At 43.9% G+C, this 20079-nt stretch overlaps 1 protein-coding gene across 1 annotated transcript; it reads left to right on the top strand.

Moving 5' to 3' along the window:
- Positions 1 to 3795: 3795 nt before the first annotated feature.
- FITM2 (fat storage inducing transmembrane protein 2) lies at positions 3796 to 10332 on the top strand. Its single transcript, XM_044440304.1, has 2 exons — positions 3796 to 4050; positions 6832 to 10332. The coding sequence occupies exons 1-2, from the start codon at positions 3878 to 3880 to the stop codon at positions 7439 to 7441; spliced, it is 783 nt and encodes a 260-aa protein (XP_044296239.1). The 5' UTR covers positions 3796 to 3877; the 3' UTR covers positions 7442 to 10332.
- The last annotated feature ends 9747 nt before the right edge of the window (positions 10333 to 20079 follow it).

Raw genomic sequence — 20079 nt, 5'->3', positions numbered from 1 at the left:
GCATTTCTTAGGCATAAATGCTATTAAATCACTGTGGAGCATTTCAAAATAAACACAAATTGGACTAAACAGAAGGTCGCCAAAGTGCTTGGTAAAGCTTATTTGCCTTAGAACTGATGCAAGTCATTGTGCAGTGCATACTATTAACATGCATACTTTTTTTTTTTTTTGCTTATTAACTATTAAACTCTGCATCCTTGGCTTCATGCAGGATTTAAAACCTTCTGAATGTCAGGAATGCATATAACTATTAACAATAAAAAATAACAATAGAAATGTAATGTTTGGTGACCTTCTTATCATCAGTAAGTAACAGTCTTCACATATCTGAGATTAAGAATACTTCCAGCTAGGAAGCTCCTAAAACTACTATTTGCAGGGCCTTGCAGTACTTCCATCTTTTCTTCCTTACCATATTTTCTGTGATAAGATAAAAGATGGGAAGCACAAATGCAGTGCAGCAACATCTGGATCTCCTGCAAAATTCCATAAATGAGTCAGAGTGGCTGCATCAGAAAAGTTTCATCTGGTGGAAGCATCCTAAGGGGCAGGGTTTAGACACTGGAAAATATAACTTCATATATAAGACTGAGGTCTTTCTTTAGAAATTACATGTACTATTCCTTATACTTGATGGCTGCATGTGTTTGGGTTATTATTTTCTATTTATTCCACCAAGCTGCTGTGGATTCAATAGTGAAACAACTAGTGCTGCTGGCCAAGCAGCCTGCAATAATATCCATTATTACCAACCAGCTGCAGGGAAAATTCTATAATTCAGGCTCAGGTTGTGTGGCTCAAATCAACAGACCTGAATAGTATCTAATATCTGCTACAGCAAACATTCATTGAGATAGGGAGAGTTTTTTTAGGAAACAAATTGACCTGATACAATGTTTATAAGATTTATTAACTGTGTTTCCACTTTCAAGATCATGAGTACACATTTAAAATACAGTGGTACCTTGGCTCACAAACTTAATCTGTTCCACGACTCTGGTTGTAACCCATATTGGTTGTTACCCAAGTCAAATTTTCCCATAAGATTCAATGTAAATAAAGTTAATTCATCCTGGCCCCTCTGAATGTGGTTGTGAGCCTATTTTTGGTCAGGAGCCAAGTCAAATTTCCCCATAAGGTTCAATGTAAATAAGGTTAATCTGTTCTGTAACTATTTTTTTAAAATCAGAAAAATTTGAAACAAAGTGACAAAGAACAACAAAGTAACAAAGTACAGTACAGTACAGTGGAGAACACTAACCTGGGGTGTGGGGGGGGAGGTTATTGTTTTGAGGGAGAGTCCCCCTCCATAAGGACACTGGGGAGATCTCCTTCAGGGGTTTCCTCTCTTCTTTGTCTCTTAGCTACAGGGTCAATTTTGGTGAAAACTCGTCTACAGTCACTTGTTTTTTCCTGTGCTGCATAACCCTTTGGAAATGAGAGACCACATTATCGTTCATCAGATTCAACACTCGGTTCGTTACAGTTATGTTGGGGTGGTGCTTCTCAAAGAAATCCTGGCGCTCATTCCATTTTCACATAATGGATTGTATCACATCACTGCTAACCTCCTCCCCGTCTTCCTCTTCCTCAGTGGAATCCTCCTCAGCAAGTGCCTTCCGCTGCTCACTCTGGAGTTCAGCAAGTTCTTCTGTCGTCAGCTCCTCTCTGTCTTCTGCACGAACGCAACTGCGATCGTGGCCATCTCCTTGCTTGAGGGTGGTGGGTTGGGGAAATGGCCAAGATTGTGCCCGTCTTTCCTGAAAGAGTAAACCTGTGATCACACACGCCTTCCCTGCACAAACGCAACTGTGATCGTGGCCATCTACCCACTCAGGGTGGGGGGTGGGGAGATGATTGCGATCATGCTGGTTGCGGGTGGGAGATGGCCAAGATTGCGCCCGTCTTTCCTGCACGAGTGCGCCCGTGATCACGCATGTCTTCCTTGCACGAATGCAACTGCGATCGTGGCCATCTTTCAACTCGGGGGGGGGGGGGGGGAGATGGCCGTAATCTTGGTTGCCACCCAATGTGGAGTTCATGACCCAAGTCAAAATTTTCATGAAATTTTTGTTTGTGACTCGATTTGGTTGTGAACCAAGGCGTTCGTGAGCTAAGGCACCACTGTGTATTTCATGCTTTAGAGAACAGGAGAGCAGGAAGGGTTTAACAACTGAACAGCAATAACAACAAAAATTGCACAGATGCACCTTCTCACCACAGCAGCAGTGCACATTGTCTCTCCAAACCCTCTCTCTTGAATCTGGACATCCCTGTGTGCTCTAAGCAAAGGTCTTGCTGAGATCATCTTTGGGAATCCAGCACAACTCTGCATGGGCTAGTTGAAGCTTCCTGAATATTATACTCGTTGAGTCAAATGCCTAGAAATTCCACTGAACATGAATAAACAAGGAACCATAAGTCTCTTCTCCTTAAGCCTTTTCTGAACAACTTTGAACAAATAGGTATGTGGTTTGTTAGTTATATATTGTTCATTATTTCGATTTGATTTGTATTGATTACGTAGTAATTAAGTTCTATGCAACAGCTAGAAAATACATTTGAAGCATAAAATAAAAATAAAATAAAACTTAGTGCCAAGTAATTGTTATATCTCAATTCAGTGTAGTAAATAGGTCACTATTTGATGCAAAGGACTGCTGCAGTGTTCAAACAGGGAATCTCAGAAGGTGCAGATTTCAGAAACTTGTATTCTAGGCAGGACTGAAACATAGCATGAGAAAACTGCATTCATCAAAACTCCCTTATGAATGTGACTGATCACTATGTGCATGATTTCCCTCCCTCTGGACCAAGAGTTCTTAGAAATATATCTTTTTTGTATAGGTTGGGTACTATATACAGTGAGACAATGCTTATTAAGCAAAGGTAGGCAATCCTGTAGCTTCAGACTAAAATTCTCATCAGTCTTAGCCAGCATGGGCAATGGGAGGGAAGTATGAAAGCCAAAGTTCAAAACTTCTAGAGGAAATAGGGTTGCCTCCCTGCCTTAAATAAGGGGTAGAAGGCAGATCTTTAGGCTATAAAAGCAATATAAAATCAGAGAAAATATTTAAAAGTTTAAAACAACTAAAAAAAGCTAATAAAAAGAGACAGTAACAAGGAATAACGAAGAATGAAAGAATGCAAAACACTTCACCCTCTGAGTAAATGTTGTGCGCTCTCTGAACCCAAAGAGTGCAGAGGCTTGCTGAAATTCTCCATGTTAAGGAATGCATGCCTGCAGGGGCCCTCATCCTGCAAATGTAGTAAGACTATACAGATGAACCAATGCACGCAGGCAGCACTGCGCCATACAAAGCGTTGGATCCCGACTGGCGTCCCTTTATGCAGCAGAGCTTTCATGCAGGACTCCTAAGCACAGTGGGCAAACATGCCGGCCGTAGGAGTGAGGTGCACTGGGCCATTCCACCCTTTCCACGGGTGACGGATGTTTGATTCTAGAGGCAAACTGCGCAACAAGGCTCGCATGGCATCTCCCATCCAGCGACAACAGTCTGAACTGCCCCCTTGAAGAAGCCGGCCCCTCTAATGCTCAACGGGGCCTCGGCCAGAGCACTGACACGGAAGCGCGTGTCACAGCATTCGCCAGGCCGCGAGGTGCGCAAGCGCAGCCGGGCGCCTCCAGGGACCGTTGCTGACTCACCAAACGGCCGGGCACGAGCGCGCTCCACCGCCCCCACCGCCGCGAGGTGGCGCCTGCGCCTTGCGAGCCGAGCCGAGCCGAACGCGCGCGATGCGGCCGAGCGACGTCAGCGCGCTGACGCACTACGGCGGCCGGGAATTCGCTGGCCGGCTGTCCCCGCTTCTGGACGCTCGGCCGGCGCGCGCTTGGTGCGCTGTCAACGTCCCCGGGATGGCAAGCATCGATCGGAGCGTGCGCTTCTTGCTGCCCTACCTGGTGCGCAGCTCGGTGCGGCAGACGATGCCTTGGGGGCTGCTGGGCCTCACGCTGGGTGGATCCCTCGTCAAGGAGTTCGCGCCGCTTCCTGACTCTTACTTGAATAACAAGCGCAACCTGCTGAACATGTGAGCGGCTGGGGCAGGGGCTCGCGTTGGCTCGGAGGGGCAGGCGGCGCTGACGGACACGTCTCGGGTGTGGACGAGGAGGGCTCTGGTTGGAAGGGGCTGGCTTGTGGGGGGGTTATTCTTGCCTCTCTCTCTGGAGAGAGTAGGAGACTTGCCGAAAGGACGGAGGCAGTATATGAGGAGAGAGCCAGTACTTTGGGGACGCGCCAATTAACCGGGAAGGACTTGCCCTTGGGATGCGAGGAACAGAAGTGGTGTTGCAGGCAGCCCTGCTCGGAAGCCATCTGCCCCACCGCTCTGCTTCCCATGGGCACTTGCCAGACTAAAGATTCAGAGGCTCTGATGATCTATCTTGTGCCTGATCCCCCGCTGGATCTCAACTCCTGCTGACTCACTCAGTTGAATCATTCTGCCTGAGGTTTTCATGTCCTTCTCTTCTCACAAAGTCGAATACTTCTCTCTCTTGGCCATACATCTCTTTTTACAAGTTGAGGTGCCCCTTGGAGACGCATCCTTTAAACACACGCACACAGAGATGTTGACCGAATGGACCGTGTCCTGGAGTGTGCTTGCCCAAAATACACAACGGGAAGGTTTTCTTCTAAAGGATTTATTCTCAAGAATAACCGGCAACGAACGGACGAACCGTTCCAGACGGCGCACCTGAGCGGTCCTCAGTTGGCCTTTTTGTACATTGATCATGAAAGAGTTACATGTAACACAGTTAACACTTTCTAATAGGTTAAAGAACTTAAAAGCTACATGATCTTTTGGCCTGCATTCCAAAGAGAAAGAAGATTCTTCCAAGGAGGGGAAGAGGGTGGGGTGTTATTCTAAAGAAGAGGATGAGGAGGAGATAGAGTGGTGTCAGTTCCCTTTGTTTGGGCTGTTATTTGTTAAGTGTCAGCTAGCTGTCGCTGGAATAGGTCCTGGTTAGTATCAGCTACATTTCAAGGATGCACACATGCTGATGTCTAAAGAAAAAGGATTCTTTTTCTGGTCGAACCTTATTTTGATATTCCCATGATTATATCTGTGTAGGTTATACCTGTTGATTTGCACATCACATACACAGAGACTTCAGAGTATATGTAAATAAGTGTATGCCTTTTGGGGGGTGGGGTCCTGTGGGCCTGAACCCTGGATCTTTTTGGTATCCTCTGGTGAGGAAGATTGGATATATTTCTTTATTGGAACACTTTATATTCTATGCCATCAACAGCAAAACAATTTGAATAATAAAATACCTCCTTTCAACCTAATGCCCTTCAGATGTGTTGAACTACAGTTCTCAGCATCTCAGACTAGCTCAGAAACGCCAGGAGATATAGTTCTGCAGATCTGAAGGTCACCAGGTTGGGGAAAATGTAGTGAATTAACTGACCCTAACCATTTGGTCAAGGTGCTAGAAACAGTCAAAAGAAATGAGTTATCTTGCAGGTGTGACAGAAGTACTAGTTTCAGTAATTTTTCAGTAGTGGTAGTGGCTTCTGCCCTGGGCACATGCTCGTGACATTAGGAGACTGCCTTATATTGAGTCCAACAGCCTTCCTCTACAGTAATGGCAGTATTTGTCTTGATATTCTACGGTCACAGTGGTCTCTTGCATTAACTATTTCAAAAGTACTTCTGTCCATCTGTTCTCTGTTGTGTGATCCCAATCCAGATAAGATTGCATGCATCTACAAAACAGATAGAGAAAGGTACAACAGAATAGTTCAAGAATGGACTCGGGAGTATGCAATGTAATTAAAGAAATTATTGGATAACCACTACAAATAAAGATAGGGGAACTCTGAAAGAGAAAGTGCTTTTGATTTCCATTTGACTGCTTTCTATGAGCCCACATCTCATCTTCCCCTGTGCAGATGTTTACCTGATACAATTTCTACCACCATACCTGGGGTGATGGTAGTTGTGGTCCAGTGTTGGGGAAGGGTGATCCATACTAGTTTGCAGCACCTTTCCAGGTTTCAGTAAGATTTTTCCCCTTTCCTGCATGCAGATACCAGAGTTGAACTTTAAACCTCTTCCACAGCTCCCCTGCCCCAACTGAGGAGTATTAGCTAGATATTTGGAGCCTATGACATTCTAGTATGTGCTATCATCAGTTCGACCCTCCTAGTTACTGTTCAGCCTTCTTTATAATTACATCTCATTTTTGAGAAATAGATCCTTTTGAACTTAGAAATATAATTGGATTAATAGGTTTTCTGGACAGTTTTCAACATATTTAATGTAATATATTTAATGTATAATGTAAATGTATAATATATGTGTACATTTCTATATTATATAAATGTATAATATATTTAATGTATAATTATTACATATATTTAATGTAATAATTTTGTGGCCACCCAAGCTTAAAAAAAATCAGTCTAGACACTGATTTAGAGTAAGTCATGTCCTGTCCTTCCCATGATAGGATCCATGAGTAGCTGATACAGCACTTGCCCAAAAATTTGGGAAGCTGTAGAATATTAACTAGGGTGAATTTATACATGCACATGAGAGCCAGTGTAGTGGTAGAGTGTTGGATTAGGATCCAGGAGATCTGGGTTCTAGTCCACACTCAGCCACAAAGCTTTGGGCCTGTCACTGAGTCTCAATCTAAGCTACTACACAGGGTTGTTATGAGAATAAGATTGAGAGGAGGAATATAAAAGCCTCCTTGAGTTCCATGAAAAAAGAAAGGCAAAATATGATGCTGTAATTCTTTTGGACAACATCTAACTCTAACTAGAATTTTGTATATTTCTCTTCCATTCTTTTTGGCAGTTGTTTTGTGAAATTTGCTTGGGCCTGGACGTTTATTCTACTACTGCCTTTCATCAGCATCACCAACTACCTTGTCACCCGGAATATTCTAGTGGTGTTTCAACGCCTCACTACTCTGATGGTTGGAACTGCTGTTTGGTATGCATGTACATGTGTGTTTCTGTACATTGAGGACCTCACAGGCACCTGCTACAAATCACCAGCCTTGGATATACAGCTGCTGGAACATCTCAACAAGCTACAGTGCCAAAAAGCTGGACACTTCTGGCATGGCTTTGACATCTCAGGGCATTCCTTCCTCCTTTCGTACTGTGCTCTAATGATTGTGGAGGAGATGGCTGTGATGCACAGTGTAACAACCTCTCAGGGATCCAGACTGCACAGAGCAGTCAGCATTTTATTTCTCGCACTGAGTTGCTTGACCCTGATCTGGCTGTTGATGTTTCTTACCACTGCCATATATTTCCATGACTTCTTCCAAAAATTCTTTGGCACTTTGGTGGGCCTGTTTGCTTGGTATGGAACATACAGGTTCTGGTACCTGAAGCCTGTTTCTCCTGGACTTCCTCCCCAAAGAACTAGTTTCCAAAAGTCTAATCATAGCTTATAAAAAGAATATATGGATCAGAATATTCCTTATTCGATAAATTAGGAATATTATTTATTGGGTAATTAATTTTAAGAACACTAAATATTTACAAGCATATTTAAAGTGAAGGGCAAAGGAACTTTTTCTTGGAGAGTGGCATTCTGACCAGAGTTTATCAAGCTCCATATCAGAGGGTGCTGCTGCTAGAATCATACTAATTCCAAGGTGAGGGGTTTCCATTTTGGCTAACTGAATGAAAATTCTGATGACTGCATGAGCAGTCAAATCTAAATTCTAGTAACTTGAGTGGAAAATCCTTAATGTCAGCTCCAGTCTCATTCTCTATAAAATAAGCTAATTTCATACAAACACCCCCCCCCCAAATGGGGAAAAGGGTACTTGGTACAAAAATGTAGTGTCCTAAAAGAGGGAGAACCATTGTTGGTTTAGGTAGATGCACTCATCAAGAGAATTCTCTAGCAAACCATTCAGGTAATGCATCAACATTTTATATCATGTTATCTCTCTGCTTCACTAAAATGTCAGGGATGGAGCTTGGTGTACATTGAAGTTTCCTGTTAGGTAATTACCTGAGCTAATATGTTTGGGTAAAGGAGGGCTACCTGGTAAATTGATAGTAGTGCCAGGTGTGGATTAACAGCAGAGAAATGTGGACATGAAACACTCTTCATTTGTGGATAAACTGCATTTTAGCTTATTAGATATTTTCAGTCTCCATAGTTCTTACCAATTGACGCATCATAGTCTTGCAAAATGTTTTTCCAAAGCATTTTCATCCAACTCTGTGCTAGAATTTTATTTCTGCATATGATTAGAATCATTGATATATTTTGCCATTTCTTATCTGTGTGAATAACACCCCCTGATAATTGTGACATACTTGATACTGACAAGCAGAGACTTGTGTTGGTTACATAACTGCAGTGTTTGTTGCCTTCATCTTTTAATTAAATACCATAGCTGGCTTCAGCAGAAAGACCCTTGCTTCTTTATAAATTGATCCCTGAACACAGCATTCAGCTCTGGAAACAATCCAATTAAATTTGACTGAGTGAAGAGTAGGGTGCTTGTCTTTCCCTCCACCATGACACTAACTTGAACACATGTAATTTTAATGTAATTTTATTATGCAGTCTGCTCTGCACTGTGACTTGGCTGGCTGCAGCAAACAAGAAAGATTTTTTTAAAAAAAAATCTAATATGTTTTCAAGATTTTTACTTGAATGATGGTGCTGCTTTGTCCGTTGTATACAGAGGCCTAGCCTACCACACATGCTAAAATGTGCTGCGGTTAAACCACAAAGCTTGCAGGCACTAAGCTCTCTGTTCCAGAGTAGTCATGAAATTGTTAACCCAGCTTCAGAGATATGGGGATGTGGGATTGGTCAAAGACTGCCACATTTGACCCCAGACTGATGGGAATATTTCAACACATAGTTGGAATATTTCAAGTTAAGTCTGTAACCCACAAACCACTTGAGATAGGTTATGTATTTAATTCTACAAGCAGTTGAGTCCTAAATGTATTTGCTTATACAAAAGTGCCTTCAGATTTCATAGCACTCCAACCTAGTTTACATGGAAGTTACTTACAAAGTGTTTCACTGATATGTGTGTGGCACATTCATTTATCTAATGGATTTTTTGTGGCCCAAATCCCTTCAGCAGTTCCCCTAGTCGAACCTCCCAAGTTGCTTTCTAAATTTCCTGCAACTTAAAATGTGACTTCCAGGAAAGAATATATAAATTGTAGTTCTACATTACAGGTACATAAAGCACTGGCAGAGTCCAGCCTCAGTATTTAGGATTATGCTTCTTTGTCTGTCTGACTTCTGTGGGATTAAGATATCTTGTGTAAATATGCCAAATATTAATCATTTCTATATCATAGACAAGGAGTGGTTCACACAGTGCTATATTCCCTCTATGAACCATTCTTAGCCCTGCATTTAAACTAGGAACAAAGAGCAGCTAGACCACTGACTGTCCATCTGCCAGCAGCTGGAGGAAAGAGATGACATGAAAAAGGGTGGGGAGAACTACAAGGCCAAATGAGAATTTCAGATTTGCAGGATTGGCCATCCCATTCCAATAATACATGTCAGTAGAGATGGAAGTAGCCTCACCTTGACTTCCCTAAGTTTATTTAGGGATCCTTCTAGAATAAAAATCAGGGTAGGAATCAAATATGAATAAACTGAGCTATATTTGTACGTGGGGACAATTTATGTGACTAGCAGTACAGAGATCTCTGAGGCTGTAACCCTTGGGCAGCCTAGGTCACTGAATCTGTGCGAATTAGTCCCTGAAGTTGCCTCTGCAGCTTGCAGGTAGTAAAAAGAGAATGATACCTGTGTCCAAGTATTGTATCTTTCATTTGGCTGGCATCTTGCACAATGGTACTTGGTATAAGTTCTCATTTATTTTTGCTTTATATTAATTTTTAATATTGTGCCTTGGATTTTTTTCAAAAAAACCATGTAGTGACATCCCTTATTATTTATGTGCATGTATTTTATGATTGCATATATCGTGTTGTCTACATATTCAGTATTGTAAAACCTGTGGTTAGGATTACTTCTATATGATGTATCAGAGCTGATTGTGAACAAAACACTTTCATGGTACATAAAAAGATTTTTTTTTCTTGTCCTTCATGTGATACCATTATTTGGTATTGACTTCATGTCAGTTGCTTTGTCTTGTTATCCATGATCGAATAAATCAACTTCCTCTTCAATAGGTATGAATTCAAGCATCTAATAGTCTTGTGCATTTTTACAATATTTGCTGAACTGCTTGTTTCCTGATCTTAAACATACATTTTTAAAAATTGTATCCATTTATCACAGTAGAATTTCCTACCAATTAAAGGATCAGATGCATTTACAGGCATTTTGTTTTTGGTTTTTTTTTTTTTCCAAACAATTGTTCTGTTCTGGATCAGTAAGAACCGCAATGCTTTCTCCAGTTGTTTTATGCTTTTAGTGGAGAGCTAAATTAGTCCTACTGCTAGCAGACAGCTAACTGGTCCTGTTGTTAATTTCAGTAGGACTAGTAATCTCCATAATGTTCTCAAGATCTCATAATTGAATTCTTCCAGAGCAGGTTCATGAAAGTAAATCTAAAGAAATAAGTATTCTTGTGTCAAAAACTTTTTAAAGGTCCTTTTAATGAATAGGATCTCAACTGTGTTAATGAAGCTTGTTTGCTTTTTCAAAGCATATTAAGAACTTTTATTATGCTGTGTATTTAATTTCCCAGGATGTGGGAACAATTCATTTTGGTATATATTGTGTACTTAAAATGTAGGGTATGCTGCATTACTAGTTTTCAGAAGCGTGGAGGTGACTGCTTAAAATGCTAATCTATACAGGAAAGAATTTCAAAATACTATCGTAATCTTAGTTAATAAGCTCAATGAGACTTGTTGGGAATGCATTGAGCTGACTTCCACTGCAAAACCTGTAAAGAATAATTTGGGTCTTCAGTTTGCCACATTTGCTTCAATAGGAATTGCAGCTGATCCTAACAATTGGAAGCAAGTCCAATTAACTTTCCTGAGATTTACTGGCATGTGTGCAGTTTTCATCTTACCATTAACTGAATTATTCCATTGGGTAAGGTGGATCACATAGTTAGTATTTAGGGTGAGTGTACTGATCCAAATTGAAGGGCTATATGTGCAATTTTGTTTCTTCAGTGGAGAACGAAATACTTTATATATTCTATTTTTGTTATGTTAATATCCTGACTTTTTCCTTCAAGGAGCCCAAGGCAGCTTATATAACCCTTGCTTTTCCCCATGTAGGTAAGTTAAGCTGAGCAACAGAGACTGTCCCAAAATCAGCCTGTGAACTTAATGGCTGAATGGAGACCAGAAATCAGATCAGAAATGTTCATTACACTACACTGAGTCTCAGACTAGGAAATTGATTATCTATTTGCCAGTGTAATGCAAATAAATTCACTGAAAGAATGGAAGGGTTTGAGCTAGAGCACAAAGCAAAAATGCTGGATTTTAAAGGCCTTTGTTTAAACTTAAAGCAGCTAGATGATTTTTGTCCTTGGAAAAAAAAGGATTTTAAAAGGCAGAATGCACTTGTAGGAATGGTTGCTAGTAGGAAGCACAATCATGATGATATTGGACAGATTTTCATAGCTTTTTCCCATTAAAATTATTTCAATACAACTCTGCCTCATTTGCATTTGTACAGAATTACAGGTATGGGGCAACCTGTGTGGAATTGAAAAGATTTAAATTTGCAGTTGTAGTGCCTGGAGTGTTGGACTCATACTTGGGATATCTGGGTTCTAGTCCCAATTTGCCATGAAGTGCACTGGGTGAGTTTGGACCTCCAAACTCACCCAGTGCACTTCATGGCAAATTGGGACTAGACTTTCAGCCTAACTCATCCACAGGGTTGATGTGAGGATAAAATGGGAGGGCAGGGGAAGAGAAGGGTTTTGTGAACTGCCTGGAGTTTCTTGCTGGAGAAAAGGTGAAATTTAAAAAAAAGCTTGTATACTAATACAGATTCTCCATGTACTGATCCTATCTATCTAAAATGGCACCACCCACAGGGAGTTGTTTGTAGAAAAGGAGGAAAATCAAGGTCTGAAGATGTGCAGGAAAAAAATAGAGCGGGGAAAGCAACCCAAGTGAGGACTGAACATGCTCAGTGGATATGGCTGACTACTGGAAGTGGGAAGAGCAAAAGGATGGTGGTGGAATATTTCGGAGGCATGACTGGCTGGAACCCTGAGCAGAATCGGTGCACATTGCAACTAGTAATGTAGCTTTTCTGGAAAAAATTTGATTGGAAAAAATGTCTTATTTAAATTAGGCTGACTTGCATAGAGTAATTGGCTTCAGAAAATGTTCTAATGCCCATAACATGTTATGCAGATAATGTGTTTATTTTATTTCTAATTGGCAAACAACGAAATAGTAATCCCCCTTTTGTCTCATATCCGAACAGGAGGCAGGATTAAAGCACACTGTGATTCAAATGATACGTAGAAATCTTTACTGGAATACTGAATCATCTGAAATACTTTAATTAGAAGTTAGGCAAGCTTGCTGAATATTTTATTTGCATTTGACATCCATTCATTGTTATTAGTGAACTTACAAAATGGAAACTTTTCTACAGAAAAATAAAGCACGGGGAAAAAAAATCTGTTCCACAAAACAGATTGCAATAATTTGGTGTTGTAGGCCCTGTTTTTTCCCCCTAATGCTGTTTTGTTAACTTGATCTTGTGGAATATGCTGAAGATGTCTCTATGCTGCAATAGTAAAATCACCTACCATCAGAACAGTCCTGTGGCTCTCCAGACATTGTCTAGAAGCCATGGGATATTTTGGATTCAGTCAAAAAACAGCTTCAGTCTAGGGATCTGCACTCATATTCTCCCCTCACAGCCTGTGTGGAAAGAACTGTGCTGGGTACTTCTGTGTAGTGGTAACAGCAACCTTAGAGAAGGCTTTGAGGGAGGGTTCTGCAGGGAGGAGAGACCAGCATTGCCAAGATAAGATGTATCCTGGTGGCACCTCAGCCGCTTTTCTCCAGCTCCAATGTGCTGGAGTAAGATAACTGAAATTGACTGTCCAGCTGCTTTGCACAGTGGGAGGAGTGTGGTGGGAACCTTAGCTTCTGTTCCCCTCCTGCTTTTTGCATGATGCCCATCATATAGTTGGCTGGAGAATCCCACTCATCCAGACTACCAATTCCATCTTACCTAGATCCAAGAGATGAAAACCTTCCTCTGCAATCAGTTGCAAGTCTCTGCTTAAGTGAAAGGCCAAGTCACTTGACATTGGTATTACCATGCAGATAACCCAGGGGAGGTTATCGGCAGGCCATGCGTCACCAGTTAGCCAATCCATTCAGTAGTAAGCTAGTCGGGTGCCTGAACAACTGGACTCTTCTAGAATTCATTTCAGAGCTGGGGATGAGACGCAAACACACAGGAGAGTCCTCTGAAATCCCCACTCAGCAAGTGGGAAGGGAGCAGGGGAAGTTTACTCCACCAAGCATGGAAGAGGGGAGAGCTTTATCAGCACAGGAGTCAGGAGCAAATCTTTCTGGGAGTATGGGAGTTGGAGGGAAACCCAAGAAAGATTGTCCAAAGTTTCTGGTACAAGCAATCAGGTGTGTTTTTTTCCTCAACCAAAGCGGATGAAGACCTGATGCAAGCAGCAGGAGAATTTGGCCACAGACATGGTGAGTCATCAAACCAGGTAGGCACCTTAATGCAAGTAGACAGTATTTTCTTTTTTGTTCTTTGGCATTGATTTTCTGCTTTGTTGCTTGTACGCTGAAACTGATTTGCCTTTTTAAATGGAATATTGTGTACTCAGACCCTCACCCCCCCCCCGCATTTTGTACTTTTTCTGAATCCTTAGTAATCTATTACCCTGTTTTCATCAAAATGCAGTTTATGTGCTTTGGGGCGAAGTGGGGGAAGTACCCAAGAGGTGCACCATGTGTCTGGGTCTCGGCACAGGTGGGCTGCAAAGAAGCCCAATACAAAGGACCCCAGTGGGAGCCTTGGTCATCCCCAAGGAAGCAAGAGCACTTGGGCCTGAAGAGAGTGGGCTTGTCTTATTCTTGGTGGCAGCAGCTGGTCCTAGTTGGGTCCTACTTGCGCCCTCAGATGGGGCAGCCTACAGGAATCTGGTCACCACTGCCCACAATCCTATTGGATTTGGAGGGTTAAGGGCATCCCCAATGGATTGCAACCTGAGAGGTAAATCCTGTTGAAAACTGGAACTTACTTTTGAGTAAACATGATTTTTGTGTCTACATTTTGGGTGGCTTGCTTAATTAGGTAAAATCAAAAGATCCTTCCAGTCAGAGTAAGTATTTAATTCTTATTTGAATCATTACAAAATGGACTACTTTCCCTATTTCGTCCAAGAAGTGTGGAAATGGCCTTGAAAATGTAGACAAGTGAAGACACTATTATCAAGAAGCAGAGCACTTACTTGCTGCCCAGAAGGCCCCAATTATGATTCTAGTAATTTCAATTAAAAGATATCAGCATATACTTTGGAGAGCCACTGCCAGCTGCAGTACACAATAGTGGGCTATTTAAGGCGCATCTCCCCCATGAGGAAAAGATAGAACATTTGGAGCCATTTAAAGTTGGGTTAAGGGGGCACACAATAACAGTGCCTAAAATGATGCGTGTAATAGGCAAACGTAAAAGATGTTTCTCTCTAGTGCTCAAACCCAGAGGTTATTGCATGAAACTAAATGATGGAAAATTCAGCACTGTGAAAGTACTGTGCACCATGCACAAACCAGAGAATTTGCTACCACAAGAAAGAATGAACGCTACCCACATGAATGCCCTTAAAAGGACATTAGATAAGTTCGTTGAAAATAGGGCTATCTGTAATGGCCACTAGATCTGAGGCTGTAATCTCCAGTGTCAGAAGCAATGTGCCTCTTTGTCAGTCGCTGCAAAACATGATTGCAAGGAGCTGTTGTCCTCATGCCCTGTTTGTGGGCTTCCAGCAAACATCCTCGACTGCTACCTCCAGCAGTCATTCCATCAGGTGCTACTGAAGGAAGGAGGAAATTGGGGCCATTCTAACCAGCCCTCCTAAACTAACTTTCCCCGTGTCCCCTCCCTGTTTTTTCCCACTTGCCTATTGTTCCTTTTTGACAGCAAGTCTGCAGGCAGGAACTGTCTTGTCGATGCTCTGTAAGTCACTGCTAGCCTGCTCGGCTGGGGAATAGCATAAGATTACTTCAGACAAGCAAACAAGTGGGTTGGCCATTGTGTGAACAGGGTGACGGACTAGGGTAGGCCTTTCTTCTGATCTGGCACAACTCTTGTTCCTGTGGACTGATCGGTAGGGTAATCTCAAATGTCCTGACGGGAGACTGTCATGGGAAAGGGAATGGGGAGGGAAGAGGAAAGAATTGTAATCTTCCAGCAGATCTGGTGGAATGACCCTGTTTTGCTCCTGTGTGCTCTTTCAGTCCATGCTGCTTGGGTGTGCAGTGGTGGTAAAGGCTGAGGGCGGAGGGGCCTTCCTCAGGGTGGTCTTCAGGGCTGGTGGAATGGCCCTGCTCCCCCCATTCACCTCTGTTCTGCCTGCTGGAAAGCCTGCTTCCTTGCCCTGCTTATTGGACATGCCAATTCCTTGTGAAATGCTCCAGTACCATAGCTGCACAGCCGAACTTCCTGAGAATAGGAATCTGTTCCTGTGTTCTTTTGAAGGAAGCTGCTGGCTGAGTATTTTGGATTGTGTGTATTGTACCATCTGCTTTTCTATTGTATTCTGGCAGAATAAAGAGTTAGCATTGTTCTTATTGATCCTCTGAATAGGAGAAGGCTGCCAGAAAACTGGAATAGGGTGCATCTAGAATGCATAATGGACTGGAATGGCTCGAGAATGCTCATGAGAGCGCACCAATTGAATCCTTCCTCCAAGGCAATGTGCAGTTAATGTTAAGGCATGGGGCCACAATGAGAAAAGTCATGTCTCCAAAGAATTCTGTAACAATCAAAGGCTGGTATGACCAAGAATCCAAAAAATTATACATGGATGAACATACACTTCAGCTAATCCCTCATGATAGAAACAAGGCAGAATACCTAAAATGCTGCCAAGATTCAAATTCTGAGTTAATGGAAGAACTGACAAAAGCAGCCAAATGCATAAGAATGATTGCTTGGAGCCCAAGATATATTAACATAGAAGTTCTTTGGCCTCTGTGCATCACACATATGGGTTCTGCACCTGCGCAGTGCCTAGGCCGGAAAGATTGAAAGCTAACGGTTTTGGCAGGAAAACTCCGCTCCCCTCCCCGCTCGGTAGTATATATAGAGCGGAGTGTCCGCCATTTTCTCCAGTCTTTTGCAACCGCCGTTCGCTGTGCCTCGTGCCTGTTCGTCTCTCGCTCGACTCAGTATTTGCTCGTTATTTCTATTGTTCTAATATTCTTGTTGTTCTTGCTGTTATTCCAAGTTATTATCCCCTTGTTATAGCTTTATCTCTCTTTTCTTCGTTCCTATTTAAAAAAAAATATTACCTTTTCCCTCTTTCCTATATTCTAATTCTTCTTTTTCTGCGATGGCGCAGTGGGCAGCCTTCCACAAATGTGCGGAATGTGGGTCCTCACGACTTGTGCCTCCTTTGCCTTGGCGAGGGGCACAGGACGGATAAATGCCGTCATTGCCTTGCTTTTACTAAGCAAGCATGAAAAAATAGGGAGAATCGCTTGCGAAAACTCCTATGGGACCAAGCGCTGATGCAATTGGATCAGCCTGCAGTAAAGCCCGGGCCAGCGCATGCTCCATCTGCTAAGCGCAAGGCCGTAGCCTCGACTGCATCGGCTCAATGCCCAGCCTCTGCCTCGGGCATGCCTGGACAACGCCCTTCGCCCACACCGCCCATGCCTCAGCCGCGTCCATCGGATGATGGAAATTCCCCCTCCAGGGCTCAGCAATCTCTTTCTCTCCCGCATAAACAAAGGGAAAAGAGGAAGCACGGAGGGTCATATCACTCTTCAGCCCATAAGAAGGCGAAGAAAGACAAGGCGGCAAAACCGCCCCATAAGAAGAGGCATAGGGATTCGGGTTCGACAGCACCATCGATCCCGGCGGCTGCTTCGGTACCAACACCATTGGTACCAATGCTTCAAGTGGCGATGCAGGTTACCCCACCAGGGTCTCCAGTACAACCTGCTCCACAACAGGGCCTACCTGCTCAGTTGCCTGAGGAGTTGCATCGCGAGTCAATCTCCAATGGGGAGATTAAAGACTCCCCCACCAGGGCTCGTTCTCTGACTCCTATGCCCATGGCGAGAGCTTGAGACCAATCTTCAACCTCACCACCACCTCGGTCCCGGATGGATGAAAGGCAGGAAGAAGGATAGTTCCAGCCCTACTATAGTTACCCGTCAGGCTGGGAGGACTACCGCTCCTTTGGATTTCGTCCTCACCCACGGGACCGTTCCTCGCCGTCCGCCCATGAGGACATGCCATCTACCTTGAGGCGGGTCGAACCCAAATGTCCCACTTCACCAGGGACTTCCTCGTCGGAGCCATATCACCTCGGGCCTGACTCTGACTCGGATGCAGACTCCACCTCCCCGGATGTCCTTATTATATCTCAAGGACCATCATCACGTGAAGAGCCCCACATCTCATTCGGGGAGCTCATGTCTAGACCTGTTCGGTTGCTCGAGATCGAGGCACAACACCAGCCAGATCCAAGCACCGACAAGTTCTATGACATTGTCAGGGGAGAGCAATCACCTGCAATTGTCTTGCCGCTTATTACAACCTTGTGGCAAGCGATGACTCAGCCTTGGGACTTGCCTTTGAAGACTCACCCACAGTGAGAAGATACGAATCCATGTATCAGGTCTGGGAGAGCAACATACCCTTTCTACTCCATCACGCTAAGCTGAATTCCGTGGTGGTTGAATCATCTCAGGGCAGGGAAACCAGGGGACATACCACACCCCGAGACAAGGAGGGCCACAAGATTGATACCCTCTTGCGCAGGGTCTATGTGGCTGCAGGACTTGGGCTTCGCATGTCTAACTATGAAGCCACCCTGGCCAGGTATCAATTCTTTATTATGCAGAGGCTGAATAACATCGTCGCTTCCCTGCCTGAGCAACAACGGGATTTGGCTAGGACTTTTATCAAAGAGGGTATGCAAGTCGTTATACAACAATTATCCACAGCATGTAACCATGTGGATACAGATTCAAGGGCTCTCATTGGAGCCGTCTCACTGCAAAGGCATGCCTGGTTGTGGAATTGCAATTTTCCTAATGAGATGAAGCGGCGAATAGAAGAAATGTCCTTTGACGGCTCTGGGCTCTTTCATTCGCGCACCGACCATAAGCTCAAGTCCATCCATGTGTCACACATGATGGCAAGATGGATGGAATTGCCCGGACAACAAAAACATGGTCATGGTCGTGCCCAACTTACCACTACCAGCTGCCGCAGAGACAGTACCAACAACGGCCACAATGCAGAAGGCAACAACCCCATCAGCGTTTCCCACAGAACCGCCGGCGTTTCGATACGGAGAAGCATCAACGCTGATGGGACGGGTGAACCTCTCCTCCACCTCCACACCCCCTTTCCCCCTCCCTTTTGGGGAACGGCTGCAAGGCCAACTCCCCATTTGGGGGTCCAACACATCTGATCGGAGGGTCTTGTCTATTATTCAGCTTGGATACAGAATAGAATTCAATACCGTTCCTTCGTCAAGCCCGATTCGATTTACACTGCACTCTCCAGTACTAGTGGACAAAGTATACCAACTGCTTCGTAAGGGCACGATTCGACAGATTTCTAGCTCCGAAGAGCTTCACAGATTCTATTCCAGGTATTTTACGGTCCTGAAATGGGATGGTGGTCTTCGTCCAATCTTGGACCTCCAAAATATCAACAGATTTATCAAACCAAAGAAATTTTGGATGACTACCCTTCAAAATATTCTTCCGCTGCTGAGGAGAGAGGATTGGTTCACCTCACTTGATCTAAAAGATGCCTACTTCCATATTTCGATCCATCCAAGTCATAGGCATCTTCTGCGTTTCACCATCGGGATCGACATATACGAATTCAATGTCCTCCCGTTCGGTTTGGCCACGGCTCCGAGGGTCTTCACGAAATGTATGGCACCATTGTGTGCTCATCTATGGCTTCAAGGCATCCAAGTGTACCCTTACCTGGATGACTGGCTTATAGTTTCCCAGACCCATGAAAGCCTACTGTCAGCCATCGAGGTTACTTGTGCACTGTTGGACAATCTTAGACTTTGTATTAACTGTGCAAAATCATCCCTTGTCCCTACACAGGTGATAGACTTCATTGGAGCTCGTCTCGATTCCACGGTAGCGAGGGCATTCCTCCCTCCAGTTCGTCAGGACAGCCTCCACTCCTGTATTTCTCGGATCCGACAGAACAACGTAGTTACAGCGCTCTCAATCCAAAGACTTCTGGGTCATATGGCTGCCACAGTCGCCATTGTCCCACATGCCAGGTTGAAGTTCCGCCCTCTTCAACTCTGGTTCAACAAGAACTTTCATCCACAACGAGATTTGCCCGACAAACCACTTCGTATGCCCCACGCTGTTATACAGACATTGACTTGGTGGACGACCCCAACCTATTTAGACGTGGGGACTCCGTTCGTCACCCCTCACCCGATGCTGACTATATATACCGATGCTTCGCTGGTCGGGTGGGGTCCAGTATGTGCAGGGCTTCAATCCCAAGGCATGTGGAACCAGCAAGAGTCATTGAGTCACATAAATTACCTCGAACTTCTAGTGATCTTCAAGGCGCTACGATCCTTTGAGGAAGTTGTCCGCCGCCAAGTGATACAGCTCACGTCCAACAGCATAGTGGCGGTATTCTATATCAACAAACAGGGCGGAACAAGGTCCACTGCCCTGGCCCGCCTGTCCATGGACATTTGGGAATGGTGCATCCCGAGAGGTATAACCCTTTTGGCGGTCCATCTTGCCGGGACTGACAACGAGGAAGCAGACACCCTGAGCAGACACATGTCGTTCATCCACAGATGGGAACTGAATCAGCAAGTCTGCCTACAGTTATTCCAACTTTGGGGACATTCGGACA

Source organism: Varanus komodoensis, unplaced genomic scaffold, assembly GCF_004798865.1.
Source record: "Varanus komodoensis strain SLA01 unplaced genomic scaffold, ASM479886v1 scaffold37, whole genome shotgun sequence".
NCBI lineage: Eukaryota > Metazoa > Chordata > Lepidosauria > Squamata > Varanidae > Varanus > Varanus komodoensis.
The sequence above is the reverse complement of the archived record's forward strand: the minus strand, read 5'-3'. Positions and strand labels throughout refer to the sequence as shown.

What these genes read in the sequence shown, in the direction of transcription:
- FITM2 (XM_044440304.1), top strand. Translation starts at nt 3,878, where the DNA reads ATGGCAAGCATCGATCGGAGCGTGCGCTTCTTGCTGCCCTACCTGGTG. An exon ending in AAGCGCAACCTGCTGAACAT is followed by an intron (nt 4,051 to 6,831) that starts GTGAGCGGCTGG and finishes TCTTTTTGGCAG; the next exon opens with TTGTTTTGTGAAATTTGCTT.